At 43.6% G+C, this 20,356-nt stretch overlaps 4 protein-coding genes across 19 annotated transcripts in view; 3 read left to right on the forward strand and 1 right to left on the reverse strand.

The window, feature by feature from the left end:
* mffa (mitochondrial fission factor a) lies at window positions 1-7,679 on the forward strand. 6 transcript variants are annotated; one of them, XM_035383800.1, is made up of 8 exons: window positions 1-236; window positions 912-1,129; window positions 1,450-1,622; window positions 2,116-2,195; window positions 3,830-3,979; window positions 5,315-5,362; window positions 6,474-6,558; window positions 6,843-7,679. In XM_035383800.1, the coding sequence occupies exons 2-8, from the start codon at window positions 952-954 to the stop codon at window positions 6,972-6,974; spliced, it is 846 nt and encodes a 281-aa protein (XP_035239691.1). In that variant the 5' UTR covers window positions 1-236; window positions 912-951; the 3' UTR covers window positions 6,975-7,679. The 6 variants fall into 6 exon arrangements, with proteins under 6 accessions (XP_035239691.1, XP_035239689.1, XP_035239690.1 ...); XM_035383798.1 differs by having other exon boundaries at window positions 2-236; window positions 2,104-2,195; XM_035383799.1 differs by having other exon boundaries at window positions 2-183; window positions 2,104-2,195.
* Window positions 7,680-8,289: 610 nt separating this feature from the next.
* Window positions 8,290-10,411, forward strand: mrpl44 (mitochondrial ribosomal protein L44). Its single transcript, XM_035383797.1, has 4 exons — window positions 8,290-8,508; window positions 8,955-9,423; window positions 9,669-9,847; window positions 9,992-10,411. Exons 1-4 carry the CDS (start codon window positions 8,333-8,335, stop codon window positions 10,164-10,166), a joined length of 999 nt encoding a protein of 332 aa, XP_035239688.1. The 5' UTR covers window positions 8,290-8,332; the 3' UTR covers window positions 10,167-10,411.
* Window positions 10,412-10,560: 149 nt separating this feature from the next.
* Window positions 10,561-14,835, reverse strand: LOC118208855 (transmembrane 4 L6 family member 20-like). The gene is made up of 4 exons (XM_035383805.1): window positions 14,418-14,835; window positions 13,659-13,724; window positions 11,786-11,937; window positions 10,561-11,265 (listed from the first exon to the last, which is right to left on the reverse strand). The coding sequence occupies exons 1-4, from the start codon at window positions 14,598-14,600 to the stop codon at window positions 11,010-11,012; spliced, it is 657 nt and encodes a 218-aa protein (XP_035239696.1). The 5' UTR covers window positions 14,601-14,835; the 3' UTR covers window positions 10,561-11,009.
* A 1,481-nt stretch (window positions 14,836-16,316) lies between these two features.
* Window positions 16,317-20,356, forward strand: part of agfg1a (ArfGAP with FG repeats 1a) — a 30,824-nt gene continuing 26,784 nt past the window's right edge. For 7 of the 11 annotated variants that reach the window (XM_035383785.1, XM_035383786.1, XM_035383787.1 and 4 more), the window contains exon 1: window positions 16,736-16,902. In XM_035383785.1, coding sequence (XP_035239676.1) covers window positions 16,736-16,902 — 167 coding nt within the window. Of the gene's footprint in view, window positions 16,903-20,356 lie in introns of all 11 variants that reach the window. The other 4 variants (XM_035383784.1, XM_035383795.1, XM_035383792.1 and 1 more) reach the window with 4 other exon arrangements.

The following is a 20,356-nucleotide window of genomic DNA, read 5'->3' on the forward strand; positions in this document are numbered from 1 at the left end:
GATGACTTCCTGTTTAGATTCAGTTCATGCATGAACGACACAGTTAGCTGCGCGCTCCTGCCTGCTGCCTGTCAGCGGCATTGTCACGGGCTTCCGTGTCACAGCCGCGCTGAACACACCTATTTATCTTATAGCCGATATAGCTAAAAAGCTAAGAAGAGAAAAGACTTTCCGTTAGCTAACGTAAGTCGTTTTAGAATAAGAAATAATTCACGTACTAAACAAAGGCCTAGAAGGTAAGTGAAAGCTGCCAAACTGGTTAGCTAGCCATTGCTGATCTGGAAAGTCAGGCTGTCTGCGGTTAGCCAACGTTAGCTAATTGTTTTCTTTCCAAACCTCTTGGTAAGCAAAAAAAAAAAAAAAAAACTATGCTAAGAAGCTAACTAACTAACGGACTACATGTCGCTGATGGTAAAAAAAAGAAAGACTGGTCTGGCTAGCTAACTGGCTTTAATTGACTGGCTAGCTAGCTGCCTGCACGCTGTCTAGCGTCATTGCTCGCTGAGCGAACGTTAGCTAATTATATACTACTGTTACTGCTTGTACCCAATAGCGTGTGATCAAATATACCCACAATTAAATATGTTGTCCATATTTTCTAAACGCACATTTTTGTTGTACCCTGCGTGTCACGTGCAGTCATGAGGAATTTTCTTTAATCAGAACCAAAAACTGTTGTGCTGTGCTGAGAATATTCTCCTTGCGAGGCGATGTTTTTGACTTGTACTGCATTTTTTTCAAACATTAAGGGAAGCAGCTGAGCCGGCTGTTGAGTATTATGTGCAGGTTGAATTGATTGTGAACAAAGAGGCCGGGTAGTTATTGGTTAACAGTCAACTATCAAGCAAGGATTCAGTTAACAGAAATGGCAGATGTGTGCTAGTGGTTTGACCAGAATGTTTGTATTTTAGTCTGAAGAACGGGGCAGAGTTCACTTATCCTTCTGAAGAAATGGCAGAAATTGACCGGGCTCACTATGAGATCGAGTACACAGAGGGCATCAGCCAGCGGATGCGTATCCCGGAGAAGCTGCATGTGGCTCCCACTGCCTCCGATGGCCTGGAGGGTGGGCCTGTGGAGGCCCGTCACAGCATCCTGATGCAGGTGCCAGAGCGAATCCTGGTGGCAGGTAGGACAGCAGTCTGCCCCATCTGTCATCTCAGAGTTCTGCTCTCTACTTCTATCTCTCTCTCTTTACTGTGCTCCAAAGTGTCCCTCTATAGCCTACTTTGTGATCCAAACTACCTCACTGTACTCCTTTCTTTCATCTCTCACTGTCTGTCAGATATACCACAGTTCATTTCCCTCTGTGCTCCAAACTGTATCCCTCTTTATTCCCAATTAACTATCAGTGCTCTAACTATCTATGTGTGCTCTGAATTATCTCTCTGCTCTGTGGTGCGTACACACACAGACACACGCACACACGTTCTGTATCGCCCACATTAGGGGACAACCAGGATTCCCAGTACCCCAGACCCAGGGACCTGGACCTGATCCAGTCCACACCCCTGGAGTCGCTGGCACTGAAGACGCCCCCGCGAGTCCTCACCCTCAACGACCGGCCGCTGGACTTCCTGGAGACGGAGCGGTCTGGAGGATCAGCCCAGCAGGGTGAAGAGGTGGGTAGTGCAGGCCACCAAATTTCAGCGACTCTCACGAAACCCTAGCACAACCGCTCACTGCACAGCTGGGCTGCTCTGGTTAGCTATATGCTTGAGTTCCTACACTACAGGGAAAGAGTGAGAAATGTATTCCTCAGTTTGTGGAGAAACAGACCTTCTACTCAGCCTAGCCTCCTGGGGTTTGACTCCTACTTACTTGTGTGATGGTGTACATTTTCCTGGCAATTCAAAGGGCCATGCACAATCCCCCACAAGTCCATCCCAGCACGGGTAGAACTGTGACATTTCTATCTTAGAAGTTTACCTTACTGACAATGAAGAGGTCTTCCCTTTTCACCACCCCTTCCTTTATCTTGGCACAGATGGCATCCCCAACCTCAGCCTCATTCGTACCAGTTTGACTCCTGTATCAGAGTCAAGCTGACTGTCCCATACAGGAGTCACCTTTCTGAGACTCACCTGTCCACTCCCCTTGCAGGGGCGGGCTCAGGTTCGAGTACGGCGGGAACGGTCTGCAAGTGAGAACACCCTGATGCATCAGAACGGGCAGCTGACCAGAAATGACCCACTGTGAGTATTACCCAGAACGCCTCACTACCGCGTGTGTTCCTGCTCCCACTGCCCATCCTCCATCTGTCTATTCTGTCTGTTTGTCTGTTTATCGGCATGTCTGCCTGTCTGTCTGTCTGCCTGCAAGGCTGTTTTCTCTGACCTCCCATGGATTTGTGGGTCTGTTGCTGGTCAGTGTGTTATTGGTGTTTCAGGGGTCTCCCTGGGCCTTGTTATTAGTCTCTCTGTCTGTTTTTAACTTCGTTTAGTGCTGGTCTGCAGGGTGCTGTAGTATGTGTCCGCCATCTTGTCTGTGCTGGGTCTAGGCTAGTCTGTGCCTGTTCCACATTTTTGACACTGCAATACCAAGGCCAAAAATACCACTGTCAGTGTTACCCGCAGCAAAAAAAAAGATCACGTTGCAAAAATTATCATGATTATTCCACCCTCATTTTGACAATTAGAGACATTATGATTACATTCAAATATAAATATGAAAATCAAAGTTATTCTTTTCTTGACATTTCTAATGAGAAACCCAGCATATCCTCTTTAGCTGGTTTCAGCCAGTCTTTCTTCCATGTTTATCTATTTTGTTTTATGCGGCAGCAATTTTTATTACTGGTCATTTAATGGCCTCCTACATTTGTGCTTCTGTGGCACTGCACCTGGTGAGGGGTAAATCACTACAGCGTTGGTAACATGTTGTTCTAATTTGATGGCTCTGGCTTTAGCCAACACGCTCAAAGGCTCTTACTCTGAGCAAGGTGGGTTTCTAAATGAGAAGTTGGTAGGGGTAAAGACGTTGTGAAGTGTGCTGGGTGAGACCTTGGTCTGTAAGTCCTGGCTGGGGGATGTGGGATCTGAGCAGTTGCTTCTTATCAAGGCTCAGTAGTCCAGGAATCTGCAGCATTTTGTTCAGGAATCACAAAACTGCTCAGTAGACTCTGATATCACAAATATAAGATATTAAAGGCAAGTCAAGGATACTCCAAATTCCTACTCCAGGTGTAGAACCATTCTAGTTAATATTTCACACATGTAATTATAGTTACTGAGTACGTCTATATAATCCCTGTGTATCTCCTCAGTTGATCACCCCCCAAAAAACCTAATTTGTATTTACATTCATCACAAATGGATTCTTATGCTGGTGAACTTTTTTTTTTCTTTTTTTTTTTTTTTACTTGATCATTACTCTGGATTCTTTAAATTTCATTCATTGCTTTGGATATTTTGGAATCTTTTTCAATACCCTGTGTTCTTTACACTTCTTTACTTTAGGTTCTGTACAGTTCATACATTATTTTCAGTTCTTTACTCATTTATTACACTGGCTTTTTATATTTGAGTAATTACACTCAGAATCCAGTACACTAGGTGCTTTAAGCTGTCTTCATTTCTAGATTGTATGTGACGGAGTAGCCATTCCATGCTTTTGTGCGCTCTGTATTTTCATGCTGGCTGTTGCAGGGGTAGGGGGAGCATGCTGTAGCTCCTCTCATGCATTTCTATGGTGGAGTTCCGGCCTTCTGCGTCTTTGCGTTTCTGTATGTGGCATCGGTGAGGTGTGGCCGGGGGTCTCTATCTCTCTGTCTCTCTGGTTCTACCCCTCCCTCCCTCTCTGCTGGCCTGGCTTCTGTGTTGGTGGGCAGGGGGACTGCACACCTGCGAGCCCCTCTCCGCCCCATACCGGAGGACGGACACGGCGCTCGTAGCACACGCGGCGTTCTGTCCATGATCCAGTCCACCACCAGCCGCGCCTACCAGCAGGTCCTGGAGGTGCTGGATGAGAACCACTGCAGGTGACCGGCTCCTGACCCTTGACCGCTGACCGCTGACCCCAGAGACCTGTTCGAGACCCAGTCTGTGTGCCTGGCTGTTAGACTCCTCCATGTCACTGCCGTCCTGTTGTGCCACCACGTATAGTAACTCGTGCACAGTCACGGCATCTGGCTCAGCTTTCCCTTCACTGCGCTTCATTTTTAAATTTTTTTCACATTAGCAGAATGTGAATCCTGCAGTTGCTGGCTGTGTTCTTTATGGTTTCATGTGATGCGTGCGCTGCTTAGAGTTTTAACTCACACGAGAGCTTTCTTATGCTTCTGCGTCTCCTGACATCCCATTATTGTTTTATAGCACTTGATTGGTGTGTAAAATTGTGCTTTATTAATATGTTTTTTTTTTTGTAATACTTTATTTTTCAGTTGCTTTTTATCACTAGTTAATCAGTAATGTCGCTGTGCAACAGCGAAGTGTTCTCTGCTGTATTGGTGGTTTGTAATGATAGTGAAATGGCATTTCTTAAATGATGAAATGGCATTCTTGTTTCCTCATAACTGCAGTTGAAATCCTTATTATCTCTGTGGAATAGATCTTTCAACACTAACAGGGCTGCACTTGTGCACTTGGCCATGAAACAGTAACCAGTGAGGAGGTGTAGTGTGCTTAGTATGTAATGGCCTAGTTTATAAGCGATGCTATAGATTACGATTTGTCCAGTTCAATAGGTACTGTTTGGATTGAGTGAGTTTCAGTGATGCGACCTGAGCTCGTAACCACCCCTTAATCCTGGTGAACCCTGTTGCTGTGGTGAATTCTGAATCCTCGCTCAAGTAATGTGGTGACTCATTGTTTGATCAACTTTGATAGTGCTTATCTGGTTTATGGTTTGGCTTATGACAACCAAAAACCAAACATGTACATGTGCAAAAATAATCAGACTGGCTATGAATCCTGGGTAAGTTCTCATCATCCTGCAAAGATGGGTTAGTGAACACCTGTCAGGGGAGTGATCTGGCCAAGTGAAAGGTTCTGGATGGACCACTGGTGAATCACTGCCAGTCATTCATTATGTCCCACTGGCCTGTGTTCCCTTTGAGTTTGATGGCTCACTGTAGGTCTAAGGTATGGGATTAGTCTATCCCATAGCTCACATGAGATATGAATGCTAGGTAAAACAGCACTCTATGGGCTAGCGTGCTTACTTATAACCACAACGCAATGACACATTGACTAGGTTGTGGTCATATAGTGAGTATACTGTATGTGTGTGTGTGTGTGTGTCAGTGTGTGCGCATTTGTGCTGTCTGTCTCTCTTGTCCTTCATCTCTCCTCCCGTCTTTCCTGCCCTTTTTCAGCAAGCCAGTGCTGCGAGGGGGGGCCTTCAACCCTCTGCATGAGTGCAGGTAAATCTGCCTGAGACAAACCCCCTTTGGAAAGCTTCCCTGTCTGTCCTTCTGTTCTGTTTGTATACACGCTAATACGCAGGGCAGGGCCTGGATAAACCACATTCTGCCCGAAATGGATGTTTTGTGGCTATTATCCTGTGGGTATGGCTATTTATTTGAGTGGTATCATCAGAGAAATTTGAGGTGTTATGCATTTGTTTGTAGTATATTTAAGACTAAATATGATTCTGGTTTACTCATACTGTATTACTTGTAGTCTAAATAAATTCAGCAGACATAGTTACTGTATTCAGTTCATGGAGCAGAAAGTGTAATTATTGTTGGTATCCCTGATAAGTCCTGTACGTACAAGTGTCCGATATGCAACATTACATTTTCTACAACTTGTCATTTTAAGGCTGCAGTAGAAGAGAATAGAACAGTATCTCATTGGATAACCTTGCTAATTCCATTAAAGCCATTATTAGCCCCTCCATTCTGTCACAGCACTGCAATCTGTTATTATTTTATGGCATGGCATTTCAGTACCAAGCTGTTGGGTTACACAAGTAAATGAGTATAATTCAATACATGCATAAACATTCTTGCATTCACTTACAGTACACAATTTCTGTGAACTTTCTGTGAAAGCATACCTAATGCAGTACATATTGATCTCATTCCAGGCAGCTAAAATAATAGGCTGCCTGGCTCCTTTTTTTAACCTTTCCTTTAGCAGGTTTGTCTGAAGAGGAACTTGGTCTCGGTTAGCAAGAAAACTGGTACAACATAGCATGTACAGAAAACAGTTTGGTATAAAAGAAAAGAAAGACAGATTGTGTAGCTATACATGTTAGTTGTTTTAAAAAAAACTGTAGCTTGTAGCTAGCCTGCTACTGTATTGCTGTAACTTTTGTGTGCTGTACTACTAGTATGGTGTATATAGTTTAAAAGATGCAGAAAATGTGTTAAAATTTTAATGTGTAAATATATGTAAATATTAATATAATGAATTTCATTAGTTTTGTCATGTTTCTTATTCAGAATGGTGCTGAAAATGTAATTGTATTACACATTACTGATACATGATCAACTACAATGAGATTTTGTTTCATTCATTTTTGTGAAGGCTTAGTCTCTCTAGTATGGACACTTCTCAGGAAGGAATTCCAGATGACATGGCTGCTGGAGATGCATCCTCCCTACGACGACAGGTAAACCTCCAATCACTGCACAGCAACATCCTTCTGCTGACATCACTGCTTCCTAAGGGAAACAACCTATATTTGCTGTATGCAAGTTACTCATGTTGTAACAGGCAAACTTATGCTTTGATTCATTGATTTATCAATAGTTATTGATGGACAGATGAATTGAAAGATTGATAGCTTGTTGGACGAACTGCTTGATGGGTTTTCTCAGTGGACCGATTGAGTGATTGATAGATCGATCAAGTCATTTATGAATTAGTCAATGCATTGTTTCGTGTCTGGCACAGATCCTTAAGTTGAACCGACGACTGCAGCTGCTGGAGGAGGAAAATAAGGAGCGCACCAAGCGGGAAATGTTCATGTACTCTATCACCGTGGCCTTCTGGATCATCAACAGCTGGATCTGGATCCGCCGCTAGAGCCCCCCAGCAAGCCCGCGTCGGGCCAGCTGGACCGAACCACCTTGCCTCTGCCAAAACTACTGCTCTCAGCCCCGCCACCAGAGCGCATCGTTGCACTATGTACAAAAAGTGTTAGTCAGATGGGTTTTCCTTTTTTTATTGTATGGTTAAAAATGTTAATCTTTTTTTCCTTTTTTATTTCTTTTTTACAATTTCATGTTTTGCTTTTTCTCTGTGGTTTTAGGGACACGAAGGCAAAGCACATTTCAGCTGTAAATATTCTTACACGAGTGTTCATTGTAACAGATTTTTTTCACTGTGTTCACCTGTCTCATTTATAAATTTAAAAAAGCAATCATAGTATTGATTACAATGGACAGCATTGGAGGTCTACTGATATTTATTTAGATACTTGAGTGCATGATGCGCAATATCCTTACTGTTTGTTAGTAACACAGTTGCCATGTGTGATGCCGTCACCGTTTTTGTCCTCATGTATTTGATTGTACTTGCATAATGCATTTTAATATGCTAAGTAAGTAAATCTGAACCTGCAGATTACATATGTATGATCAATGTCTCCCAGTCTAAGGAATGCACAAGGCCTATCCTCTTTCTGAATTGTGATACATTTCATTTACATTTCCCCATTACAGTGTACATAAGAACGTGGCTAACATCTAAATGAATGAAAATAAATTACGGAATTATTTGGAAAAACAACTGTCATCTTCATACAGTATTTGCAATACCTGGGGAAAGCATGTTCGTATGTAGATGTATACGTATGTGGATACAAATTTATGTGTACATAAATAGTGCCCTCCAGAATTATGCAAGCCACTGATAAAGATGAGCAAAGAAAGCTGTGCAAAATAAACATTATAGGCAATGAGCTATTTTGGTTGTTCAGAAAATAGGAAATAAAATTATTTCATACTAATACAATTGCTCAGATAATTTTTTTTTTACAAAATAATGTCGCGATTAGTAATTAAAAACAAAAACTATGTTAAAAATTTTTTTTAACTTTTAAAACTAATTTTTGTTTAGATTCTAACTTTCTAATGTTCCTCTCAATTCTAGCAACTGTACTGTGGCCTCTCGCGGCCTCTCATGGCCTCCTCTTACCCCATGCACAGTGAGGCAAAGAGAAATGAAATTCTCGTAATGGGAGAAAAAACGTGGTTGCATGTTGAGGCACAAAATGTCCAAATCTGCTATCTGACGCCACAGCAACAATAAAATATTTGTATTATGACTAAATTTTACACTGGACAAATAATTAATGCGTCGCACAATTGGTGGAACCAATGTCACATTGCTGAAATGAAATTCGGACAGTTTTCAGTGAAGCACTATATCGGAGAGGTGTCATGGCGTCGAGTTACCTTGTCAGTCGTGGTGTAGCCGCTCTTGGTATTCACCTCCAACATGTTTGTAGGAATGTTCTCCTTACCCAGACCAGAGAAAAGAAGCGATGGATGAAATCATATACTCTATTGATGGAAAGGAAAAGAAAGCTGGAGGGACCACCGCCACCAAAGCCGCGGTACGACAATGTGACTACTACAGACTTCTCTTACTGTCTTAGCTAGCTAAGTAGCTAACTTAGAAGCGATTCCGCCGGTTGGTTAGCTTAGAGATCACATCAAGGCCATTGCGGGTATACTTCTGTAGCATGATTAGTTTGTTCATAATTTTGTGCGCAAATGCAGTAATGAATCCAATGGCTGTTTGAACCGGTGCACGTATTTTCCGTGAGTATTTCGCTAGCTACCTGTCCAAATGCAAGTGGGTGAACTAGTGTTGTGTTGCCGACTATGCATATATTAACTAGTTATCGATATAGCTAGATTTGTACTTTTCTCACATTGTTACAATGGGGTTGGTTTAAGTGGGTGTGAGAGTGAGCGAGTGAGTGATGCCATGTCTTAGAACGTGCAGTCATGCTTAGCCTGTGACGGTACAGTGAGCCCTTTCTCCACTGCCTCTCAGATCTCATCAACCCAACTGGGACTACCATGCAGAAGTACAAGCCTTCAGCAGCAGGCTTCAGGAAAACTTTTCCCTGGAGCTCCTGAAGACCGCCTTTGTGAACCCCTGCTATGTGCGGAGCGAGGAGGAGAACCGGCGCAAGCTGGGCCTGGAGGGTGAGGCTGCCGCCCTCAGCCTGAGGGACAACACGGACCTGCGAGGGCGTGGCCTGGACTTCACGCACAGCTTCCTCTCTGACTGGTGCCGGGGAAACTTCCCCAACCTGCCGGCGGAGGCCGTGGCTGCCGTGGTGGGTCACCTGACCTCTCCCACAGTCATGTGCCACGTGGCGCGGAACCTGGCGGTGGAAGACCTCGCGATGAGCAGCCAGTGTCCTGTGCCAGACGAGGTCCTGCAGGCCACCTTCTTCGCTGTGATTGGAGCTCTCCATGAAAGCAGCGGGGCAGAGCAGGCTGGGTTTTTCCTCCGGGTATGAGCCTGTTACTCTGTCTCCCAGGAGACCACTGTCTGCATTTATGCATTTATGTCCTGCTTAGTGTTGCTCAAACCCAATGTTCAGAGTCACCTAGTAAGAGCATGCTGAAAAAAACTGTTCTCATTGCCTCCATTTGTGTTCTCATTTTTATGATTCTCCACATATATGTGTGAGGAGTGGAATAGTTTGTGCATGCATGTAGTACTCTAATGCATTTATGTGTGTTTCCTTCTGGTTAGGACTTCCTGGTCCCACAGCTTATAGGGAAGGATTTGTTTGAGGTGTGGCCGGTGGTGAACCCCATGGGCCTGCTGGTAGAAGAAATGTCCCGAAGAAAGCAGTCCCTCCCTGAGCCTCGCCTCATCAGATCGGCGGGTGCCAGCACGGTTCTCCCCCTCTACTTTGTGGGACTCTATAGGTCTGTGTGTTATGTTACATACTCCACTCACTGGGGTTGTGTTATATTCATATATTAGTGTCTATATTTGAAGTGTATCTCTGTGTGTGTGTGAATATGCTCTACTCTATGTTCTCATGGTGGTGATGTACGTTTCCTCCTCAGTGATAAGAAGCTTCTTGCTGAGGGTCCGGGGGAGACGGTCCTGGCTGCGGAGGAGGAAGCTGCCCGTGTGGCCTTGAGGAAGCTGTACGGGTACACAGAGAATCGGAGGCCCTGGGACTTCTCTCCTCAGAGCCAACACCCTGCTCCTGCTGTCCGTGCCCTCCAAAGCACATAGGGCAGTCTGCCACTGAAGAACCACCGCTGTCCAAGATTGGACCGCAATGTCCAAAATTTCCCCCGGGACTTACTTCCTTCCCCAGAACCTTGATCATAGACTCGGTGTGATATCAGGAGGGGTGCTGTGGAGCACATCAGCTGGTACCACACACAGGCACACACACAACAATTAAAGAGATTCAATGCTTTTCCAACTATTGTTTATATATGTGCAAAGTGTCATAAATAAAACTATTACTGAGAGCAAGTGCAATTTTGGAATTTGTTATTAACAGCAGATGGTGCAGCTTTGCTTAGAGAAAATATCAAAAGCAAAACAGCATAGAGATTATAAAGATTCAAATAAATAATTTTTTTAAATGGTACTTTTAATGAAAACATGATGCTAATAATCTGGAGCTTGGGGTTTTTATTTTGTAGATTTCTGTGACAGGCTGATGAGGAGAAGATACTAAATGGGGTTTTTATTTTGTAGATTTCTGTGACAGGCTGATGAGGGGAAGATACTAAATGGACAAGTACGATGGTACCACATGATGGCAGAAGAAGAGGGTCTGATGTCTTATTTGTAAGCAGTGTTTTCAATTTAAGAGAATATTTTGCTAAATTCAGTTGTGCCTTGTACACAACTGGGCACAGCATGCTTGTAACAGCTCATCTAAGTAATGGCTTCATCCATTACATTTTGGTCTTCTGTACTGCCACATGTGATGCCATCACAGGTGTCTGCTTAGCTTAGCCTTTCCCCTGGTTAGGTTAGTCTGGGTTCAGACCCAAGAAGTGCAGTCCTTCTCTGCAGCACAGAGAGCATCCTTGGGCAGTTATGGGAGCGGATGCTTCATCATTGTTGCCTCCTCTTTTTGGAGGTTCCACAGACACAACCACAGATCCCTGCCAGCACCTGGAGCAAGCTGAAAATCAGCTCCAACAGGCCCACAGCTACCAGCCCTGCAAATGTCACCAGGTGCAAGTTCACCAGCTGGTAGTTGTCCAGTTCCAGGCCCACCTCTCCCAGGATTCGGGTGCCCTGGGTTCTGTTCCAGCAGCCATTCTCGTTAAAGTACCAGGTGATGTCAAAGTTCATCTGGGACAAAGACCTGACACAGATTGAGACAATGAGACTCAAATAAATAACCTGTCAAAACTGACTGATTTAGTTTTTGCCCCAGTTTTTGTAGTTCTCCCCCAGTTTAGTATTCCTAATTTTATTTGTTGATCTGTCTTTTACTGCAGTGTCCTCTTAGTTCAGGAGAGGTCAGTCTTGTGTGTCCTCTAAAGTGAGTTCTGCCTGCCTTTGATTTAATTCCCCCACTGTATTCTACCAGCTGAGCTACACAGTCATTTTCACAGAAGACTGTGCCACATGTGCAGCTGGTGTCAGTGGGCTACAGGCCCCTGAACGAATGGAGGAATTGGAAATGCACAGTGTGGCAGGTAGATGCACTGCTGTTTGAAACCCTCCTTCGCTTAGTGAGACTTTAGCCAATCATGCACTTGTTTGCAGGACTCCCAGCCGCAGTTGACACTGATTTCAAATGAATTTCTAACAATCTGTACTTAAAAATAGTGTAATAAGTAACTGATTAATTGTTTTGTATTGCAGGAACGGTGGCTCACCCAATGTCCTTGATTGTGAAATTGCAGCTAGACAGGCTGGCATCTGCTCCCTCACAGATCAGTGGCCCAGTGCCCAAAGCAAAAAAGGACACAAGCAGGCAGTAGAGGGCGCCAATAATGCCAACAAAACAAATACCGGCCGACAAGAGCATCTGGAGGAAAGAGGAGATATACAGACAATAACTTGTCAAAAAAATAATAATTATATATATATATATATATATGCAAGCAGCAACTATGGAGGCTAAGCACAGCAGCGCCCCTGCGGGACCCCCTGCATTGGACCTTGGGCGAAGTGGCAGTGACATTGAAAAGCGTTTTGTGGCTGTAGAGGAAAAGACGTGAGTGGTACGCATGTTTTTAAATGTGGCCACACAGTGGCTCTAATGAAAGGTTGCAATAGAACATGATGAGTTGTGATGAAACCTCTTTATTGAACTTTAACTCATAAATCAATATTTTTTATGTAGAAACAACCTGCCACTCATCAATAAATCAATGAATAACTTTTCCTACTATACATCAAAGTCCAGAGAGGACTTTATTTTTTTGGTCTACAGCACTCGCTTTTACTACAAAACACTCATAATTGAACTGTTTTGCTGTTTTAGCTTTGAACTTTGATTGAGACTTCTGATTATATGCATTGACATCTGGTGACCTTTAGGTGTGGCCTCATCAAAATATGGTTGGTAGTGATCAGCACTGTTCAAAGAGTCAGAAACAGTGAGTGTGGTTCAAATAAGACAGACAGTGTGAGAGTAGCTTGAAAATGTAAAGTTAGTGCTTTTCATGAATTGGTTCTTGTGCACTATTTGACCTCTGAGATCAATATGGTTTGGCTTGTTTCTAAAACATTGAGTGGATCTTTATGTTTTTAGAAACAAGCCAAGATCTTTAACTTACTGTTGAGTGACCTTGGGCCTCTCACAGCCACATTTTTTGATAACAGTTTCGTCACGTGGCGTGGAAAAACCACCCCTTTAAAATTTTTTAATTTGTCCTGATGGTGGCACTGTGCATGTGGTCTGATAAAACCAAAATTTGGGAAAAGGGCTAATGGCTAATGGCCCCTCTATCAGTATACCAAGCTTTAAAAAAAGGTGACTAAGCCAAAATGGGTGCTGCCGTAGACACCTACTACAGAAGAATAATAATAAAACACAATAACAATAGTTTGCCCTACACTTTTGGTGTTTGGCACCCTGTTTGGTGCCAAACACCAAAAAAGATGTACAGACAGTTCACAAATGTTCACTATAAAATATGCAAACTGCTTATTCATGCATTCTTTGTGACTGATGTGCAGTTGTTTACAAATGCTTGTTTCTGTCAGTGGGAAGGTATACAGTCAATTTTGAGACTCTTGAATGTAGAAATTACATAGCCCTAACACCTGATTATTTATAAAATCAAATTCTTGTTCATGTAATATAGTTTCATGGTCATTAGCATGGTTTTGTTCTTGTTTGTGTAACTTGGTTAAATGTTCAAAAGGGTCTTTTGACACGTTGTCGATCGAGTCTGCACTTTGTGTCCTAGCTGTCGGTCCTGGCTCTATATTTTCCCAGGGGAATGACTGTACTTTCAACCCTGTTATTTGGACATAATTGTATTGTAAATAGCTCAGAATAGGAGAATCAGCTAAATGGCAGTGAAGTTATAAGAAATTATGGTCTGTATTATACAAGATTATGAATTAAACACACAAACAGACTTCCCTGTGACTAATAGCAGTAAGGCTGTTTTGCTCATAGAAGGTGTGGGACAAAAGAAACCATTGGTCAGCTGCTGTAGCGCTGTCTGGTATATAGCCAGCCACTCCCATTGGTCAGTTTCAGTAATGGTGTCCAGTAAACAGCCAGCCACTCACCCCACAGCGGGAGTTGCAGCTTCCTCCTTTTTTTGCAGAAAACGCCATGGTAACCGAAGGCAAAACCTGGAGTGGGAAAAATGACACAGTCACTATACTTCCCCTCTCAAATTCCTATGACTGCAGTTCTGTCACTTTCACATCAAACTCCATTTTTCCATGTTGGTGTAAACCACCCCAGTTCCTATGAAATTCAGATCAGTAAAATCAATAGTTTTTTTAAAGTAAAGAGCGCTAAATAAAATTAGATTTAAACTAAACACAGTTTTTTTTTTTACCGTTCCTTTTGTGTTTGAAAATCAAACAAAACAATAGATTTGGCCTGCAGTAGTTTAACTTAGATAAGTAGAACACTTTGTGTGGGTCTTCTCTGATCTTTCAAAGAATGCTTTTCATATTTGAGCATATTTGTGGCAAATTATTTGGAGCTTTTCAAGCAAAAGTTAAAGCAGTGCAGTGCTACCATACATTATACAGCCAATAGTATAATGCTGAATTAGGTTTGAAGACTAATTGCATTTTTCCCCCTGAAATGTCTAATCCCAGTTACGGAGCTAAAGATTACATTTCAGTGCCCAATTTAACTTGAGTAAAACTGCGTTAAGATCTGGCAACATCCTCATCTCTTGTCATGTGACTATAAGCTTTTGGTGATCAGTAGACAGCTTACATTCTTTTTACTCCTAATATTTTCTGCAACAGTTCCTATTTTCTTAGATGCCTGGGGTGAATGATTTGGGCGAGGAATCATTTACTCACCAGGATGCCACCTCCCACCAAGCCTGGCAACCACCATTCGAAACAGGAGACGGGGCGGCGGAACAGAAAGCCGTCCATGGCATAGTCCGCAAACATGGGGACCAGGTTCAACACCATGGCGATGATGCAGAGGGACATGAGAACGAACCCATTACAGGACGTGAAGGCCTCACAGCAGGTCATGGCGAAGGACGTGGAATGCAGGCCGGAACTTGGTGTGAAATGGCTGCTCCTTGTCAAGCTGTTATTAAGCCTCGCTAGTTAAACATTCACAAGCCCTCCCTCATCTTTATGATTATGCCAGGTAGTCAGTGATAACTGAATGAGGTGCACTGGTTTACTAGATGAATGTTTACCAGGTAATAAGAAATGATTGCCCTAATTGCTTTATTATAGATGATTATTATGTTGTAACATAAATGCTTTGACAAAGATTTTAAACTTGACCGTGCTATCAATAACATACTGCTATATTCATACTGCTCCAAAGCCTATATTGCTTTCCCAGGCCTATAAATGAAGTGCATTGATCAGGTGGTTATATAATTATAGGAAGGGAGAGGGTAATAAATCATTGTTCAGTGAGCTGCCAGTGTTATCCTCTTCCACACCCTGTTTTTGTCAGCTGGTCACGTCATTGCCAGTAAAAAAGTGGTACATGTGACTCCAGGTTCAAATTTCATCACAACGATATGAACTGTGTTTTGAACCATGAGTGTCAGGCAAGCACTTCGTGATGAGTTTTAAACCCAAAGATCCCAGCTATATGGCCTTGAGGCAGTCCATGGCCCAGCCTAGGGACGAGAGTCCATGGCCCAGCCTGCGTGTGCCCAGGGCCTTGGCAAGGGCCATGGGCTTCCTGCTCATCTTATCCATTCTTTATGAAATGTGTAGTTCGCTCTGTCTGTAAGAGCCGGCAGCAACAAAGGGGTGAAGGCCTACAGACCCTTCCCTCCAAAACAAGCTCATTCTGATAAGACGAGTCACACTCAGGATTTAGTCCCGGAGAAAATGTCTGCGGGCAGTGTTGGAGCAAAGCGGTTCGCTAAGCATTCCACGTAACTGTGTGTGTTGTTATTAAACAATACCGTCCTGTTTTGTGTGGTAGCCAGTCTTCATATACACTAATTGTATCCATTAAAACTTGTTCCTGCTTATTTTGAGGTCATGTACATTTTAAAAAAATATACATTTGATGTGTATATTGAAATATGGTCTTATGAATTTTGACTTCCTGATAGGTTTTACATAGGGATCCAAGGTACATTCTCAATGTTGCTCTTAAGTTCTTATTACCATCTTGAATCACACCCCTCTCTTTGCCCCAGTCTGGAAATCCCTGCTAATGACAGACAGGTGTCCAATGTACAGAAGCTTAGAAAGTTCACCGATTGACACTTGTTCATGAGAGAAACATACTCTTTTGAGACAGTATGGGATCTCACCTGATCCACAGTATAAAGGGAAAGTGTATTGCATATCCTCCCATCCAATTTCCCTCTGTGGATACCATGGCTAAATAATTATGTAAATTTATGCTACACAACACATGAACACAGTTTGACTTTTTTGATCTATATACCTGAATCAAAAAGAAATAGATCACAAGATAAATATGTGTTCAATATGATTTCTTAAGTCTCGTAAGGTTCAGTATTCTGTTTGCGCTGTTGTGGACTGATAGTGTCCCTTTTTCTGGGGTCCCAAATCTCAACAGCCCCGTACAGCTTCATAATTGATGTGCTTTGAGTGGCTCAGTTTGATTGTCTCAGACAGTCTTAGACTTAGACTGGCTCAGATAGACAGGAGAATTTTGTAAGTAAGTTTGGAAATATATATTAAATATACAATCATTGAAAAGGTTTTAGTTTATAAAACGCTTGTTATGAGCTTAATTAAAAATAGCTACCTAGCTTCAATCTAACGGTTAACCTGAACGACCTTTAAAAGCAAAAACCATCAATAAATACTTCAATTCCAACACATTCATTTGGGAGCTGATTGCCACGATTATGTAGTTACACAACATTGCATGTACGGCTCGAGCTGCTGGGGGCGCTAGTCCGTGAGTACAGAGCGCTAGTCGGCAGTATTTGACCCTCCTCTTGACTATTACGCCTTGACTCCTTGTTCGTGGAAATTGGAGGCCGCTCTGAATTCCGGTTCGACTCTTCATTCAGCCGCCCTGTTCCGTCTCTTTCTTAGGTCCTCCGTGTGTCTCGGTATTAGCGCCGCTGTCGTGATCACTTTTTGAAATTGGTAGTTTCCCCACCTTTCCTTGGTATCAATCTTTTCCCCCGACAGTCCCGGCCCCGGCCATGGCGGCGAGTGCGAAGCGAAAGCAGGAAGAGAAGCATCTAAAGATGCTACGGGAGATGACGAGCCTGCCGCCCAACAGAAAGTGTTTCGACTGCGACCAGCGCGGCCCGACCTACGCCAACATGACTGTGGGCTCATTCGTCTGTACCACCTGCTCCGGTATCCTGTAAGTATAAATGTAATCAGATGACCTTTTATGTTTTGACAGGCCTTGCTCGCTAATGTGCACATCATTCCATATGGTATGTTATGTGCTTTTCAACAGATTTCGATGCATGTCCAACGTTATAAAGCGTTATTGTCTACATTTATGAACATGGGTGGGGGCTGGGGTTGTTGGCTAACTATCTGGGTGGCTAGCAAGATTCCTTAGACATATGTAACTACCGTTAGCTATGGAATACTCCGACTATCAATAAAACGTTTTTGTTTTCGCTTTACGGATTTATTTCGTTGACGAATTGTAACAGTTGGCTATCCGATTCTATTTTGTTTCATGCGGCCAGCTATATATATATAAAAACCCCACATGTTGCTACATGGTCGTTTGATTAGCTGTCTTGTTAACGGAGGTATGGATTACCAAGCTGCCAGGAACAGTAATTTTACTATTTATAACAGGCAAAGATGTTGAACAGTTAGGGATACAACGGTCGCGTACGTTGGCCAGCTAACATTCTAAATGCTACAGTATGCTGGCTTCACCCGTGATGAGAAGCGCTGGACTAATATTTACCATGCAAACTTTAGTCACCTAAAGAATAATATAAAGAGCAAGGTCGTTGACGTTTTGCAATAATATTTAGACATGAATCTGCAGTTTTTATGTAGACTTCGCCAGCACCGTAGATACCGATGCGATCTTGTTGTATAACCAAACATCTGTATAGCTGCGGATTTAGGATTAGTGTTGTTTTTCCCCCCCGTCCCACCAAGCAAAATAATTCAGTCTTCAATTCAAAAGTCGCATTGCACGAAATTGAGTTTTTTCAGGTTACTAACCGCACCTAGGCTAATGAATAAAAGAGCTTATTTGATGTGTAGCTGGTGTTTATCTGGTGTTGTCTTTATCCTTGCTTGCTTACTAACGTTTCTGATGTTCAGTGTACTTTGCATTTCTGCCGAACTTGTGTACAGAAACTTGGACCCAATGTGTTCAGAATGTGCTTGTTTAGGATATCTAGTATACCAACGCTTCCTAACCACAGGTCAAACATGGCTGTATTTGATTGGTAAATAACGTTTTGCAAGTTGGTTGTTTTTGAACCGTAATGTAAAGGCACCTCTGTAATGCAGGCAAATGTTGTGGATGCAAATTCATGAGCAGTCTTGCCCTCTAGCCCTTCTGTTATACTGTAGATACAGTGTTTTGTATTTTGAGTCCTTGTGGTAATCTCCAATTAATCACCCTAAAGTATCATTCTTGTTTTGGTTGTATCATCAGTATTTTCTTGTAAAGTACGTCTGTCTGTGGTCAGTGTGATAGTTTTTGTTTTAAGAGGTCTGCTGAGGACTTTTTTGATTTGATGACCTGGGGAATCAGTGGGAGGAAAGAACTAAAGCAGGGCTGCCCAACCCTGTTCCTGGAGATCTGCCGTTAGGTAGGTTTTCTTTTCGTCCCTAATTTGGCACACCTGTTTATACTAATTGGCAGCTTAACAAGATCTCTAGCTGTTGTATGAGGTGTGCTTTGTTAAGGTTGGATTGAAAACCCAGAGGACAGTCGATCTCAAGGAAAAGGGCTGGGCGGCCCTGAACTAAAGGAACTGTGTAGCCAATCAAATGTAGGGGATGGTTAGGGGGCCAGATGTCCGAAGCCATTTTAGTAACATTGTGACCGGGAGGCTTGTTTACGCCCCTGTTCTTTTGCAAAGTGTTTACGTTAAGGAGCATTAAACCAGGACCTCAGGTTAACATCTGATCCAAAGGTACCACCTGCTGATCTACTGACACCTCTTCTAGCAGCAGCCTTTCCCAAGATGTCCCCCACCCACATGCTAACCAAACCCACACGCTGCTTAGCTTCAGCGGCTTAACATGAGAGAGCTACAGGCTGCTATGGCTGCTGGCTGGAGCTTGTATGATGTGGGGAGACGGTCTCCCAGCTTGGCTTAATCTCATACTGGCAGAATGCAGTGTCATCCTCAGCAGCTTCTGCCAATGGTACCACTGTTTCTCACCAAGTCAGTTGCATCAGACTTTTTTCCCCCAAAGCACTCTCGCCCCGCCCCCTGAACACGACTGCCTCAGAGCTGGACAGGAGCGACATACCCCCTGAATCCTACAGCCTTTATTTAAAGTTCAGAACCATCACCTTCTCCCATGAATGCCATCACCTACCCTTTAGACACCACCATCTCCCCCCTGAACAGGAGCATCATGAACCCTGAATGTTATAGTCATGAAGTTGCATCATTATTCGACCCCTGAACTTAGCTTAGTATTCTGACCTGGTCCCCGAATGCCCATCTTGGTACGTGCATGTGGGTTAAAATGGAAAATGTCCTCAACCAGGACACGCGTCCAAGAAGAACAGCATCGCTTAATTTCCCACATGCATTTTAGAGTGATCTGCTGTTCTGGGGACTGTGATGCCCCTGTCTTTTCTGATACCCTGACCCCCCCCCCCCCCCCCCCTTTATAGGGGCGATATAGCTCAGGAGGTAAGACCGATTGTCTGGCAGTCGGAGGGTTGCCGGTTCAAACCCCGCCCTGGGCGTGTCGAAGTGTCCTTGAGCAAGACACCTAACCCCTAACCGCTAACTGCTCTGGCGAATGAGAGGCATCAATTGTAAAGCGCTTTGGATAAAAGCGCTATATAAATGCAGTCCATTTACTGTTTACTTTTGGGCTACAGTCCGGTTCCGCCCTGTCATGCACAGAGACGTTGTTCGAGTTCTAGTTTTTTTTTTTCTCTTCAGACAGAGACAGTGGCCTTTTCCTGTCTGTTTTAGTGGCACAGCTGGGATCATACTGTGCGTAAATTTCCCAGAGGTTTTCTCCCATTAAACTTTGCCATGAGAAATAATTGAGTTCTTTTAAAAGCTGCGCCACACAGTCTCTGCCGTGGCGATGCCGCAGCCGCTCGGGGGGGGGGGGGGGGGGGGGGGGGGAGTGTGTGTGAGCTTGTTCGTTCGCTCCCCCCCCCCCCCTTTCCTGCTGTGGCCTTTGTCCTCAAACTCACAACTCGTGTGGAGGAGCCCTCTGCTCTGACCACAGACACAGTAACGGCGTTTTGGGAAGGATGACCGCCCACAGACTTTTGGGCTCGTGAGACTGACAGTATGACAGATGAAGATTCTGCAGATCTGTGGGAGTGAGTAGGAGGTGCATGCGTGTGTGTGTGTGTGTGTGTAGGTGTGTAGGTGTGCGCGTGTGCATTTGTGGGTCTCTGATTCAGAGATGAATGTGGCAGAGGTGTGTGTGTGTTGTTCCTGGTTCTAATAGGACCATGATTGTGAAAACACGCTCCACCTGTGGGAAGCCTCCAGTCTGCACACAAGTTCTCACAGTAAGACCTGGAACATCTCAAGCTGCAATGCATTAGGAGTGTCATTTGCATATTTACATTCCTGTAATTTGAGACTATTAATGGGGAACGTAGGTGATGCTGTGTTAGT

This window comes from Anguilla anguilla, chromosome 12 (genome assembly GCF_013347855.1).
Source record: "Anguilla anguilla isolate fAngAng1 chromosome 12, fAngAng1.pri, whole genome shotgun sequence".
Lineage (NCBI taxonomy): Eukaryota > Metazoa > Chordata > Actinopteri > Anguilliformes > Anguillidae > Anguilla > Anguilla anguilla.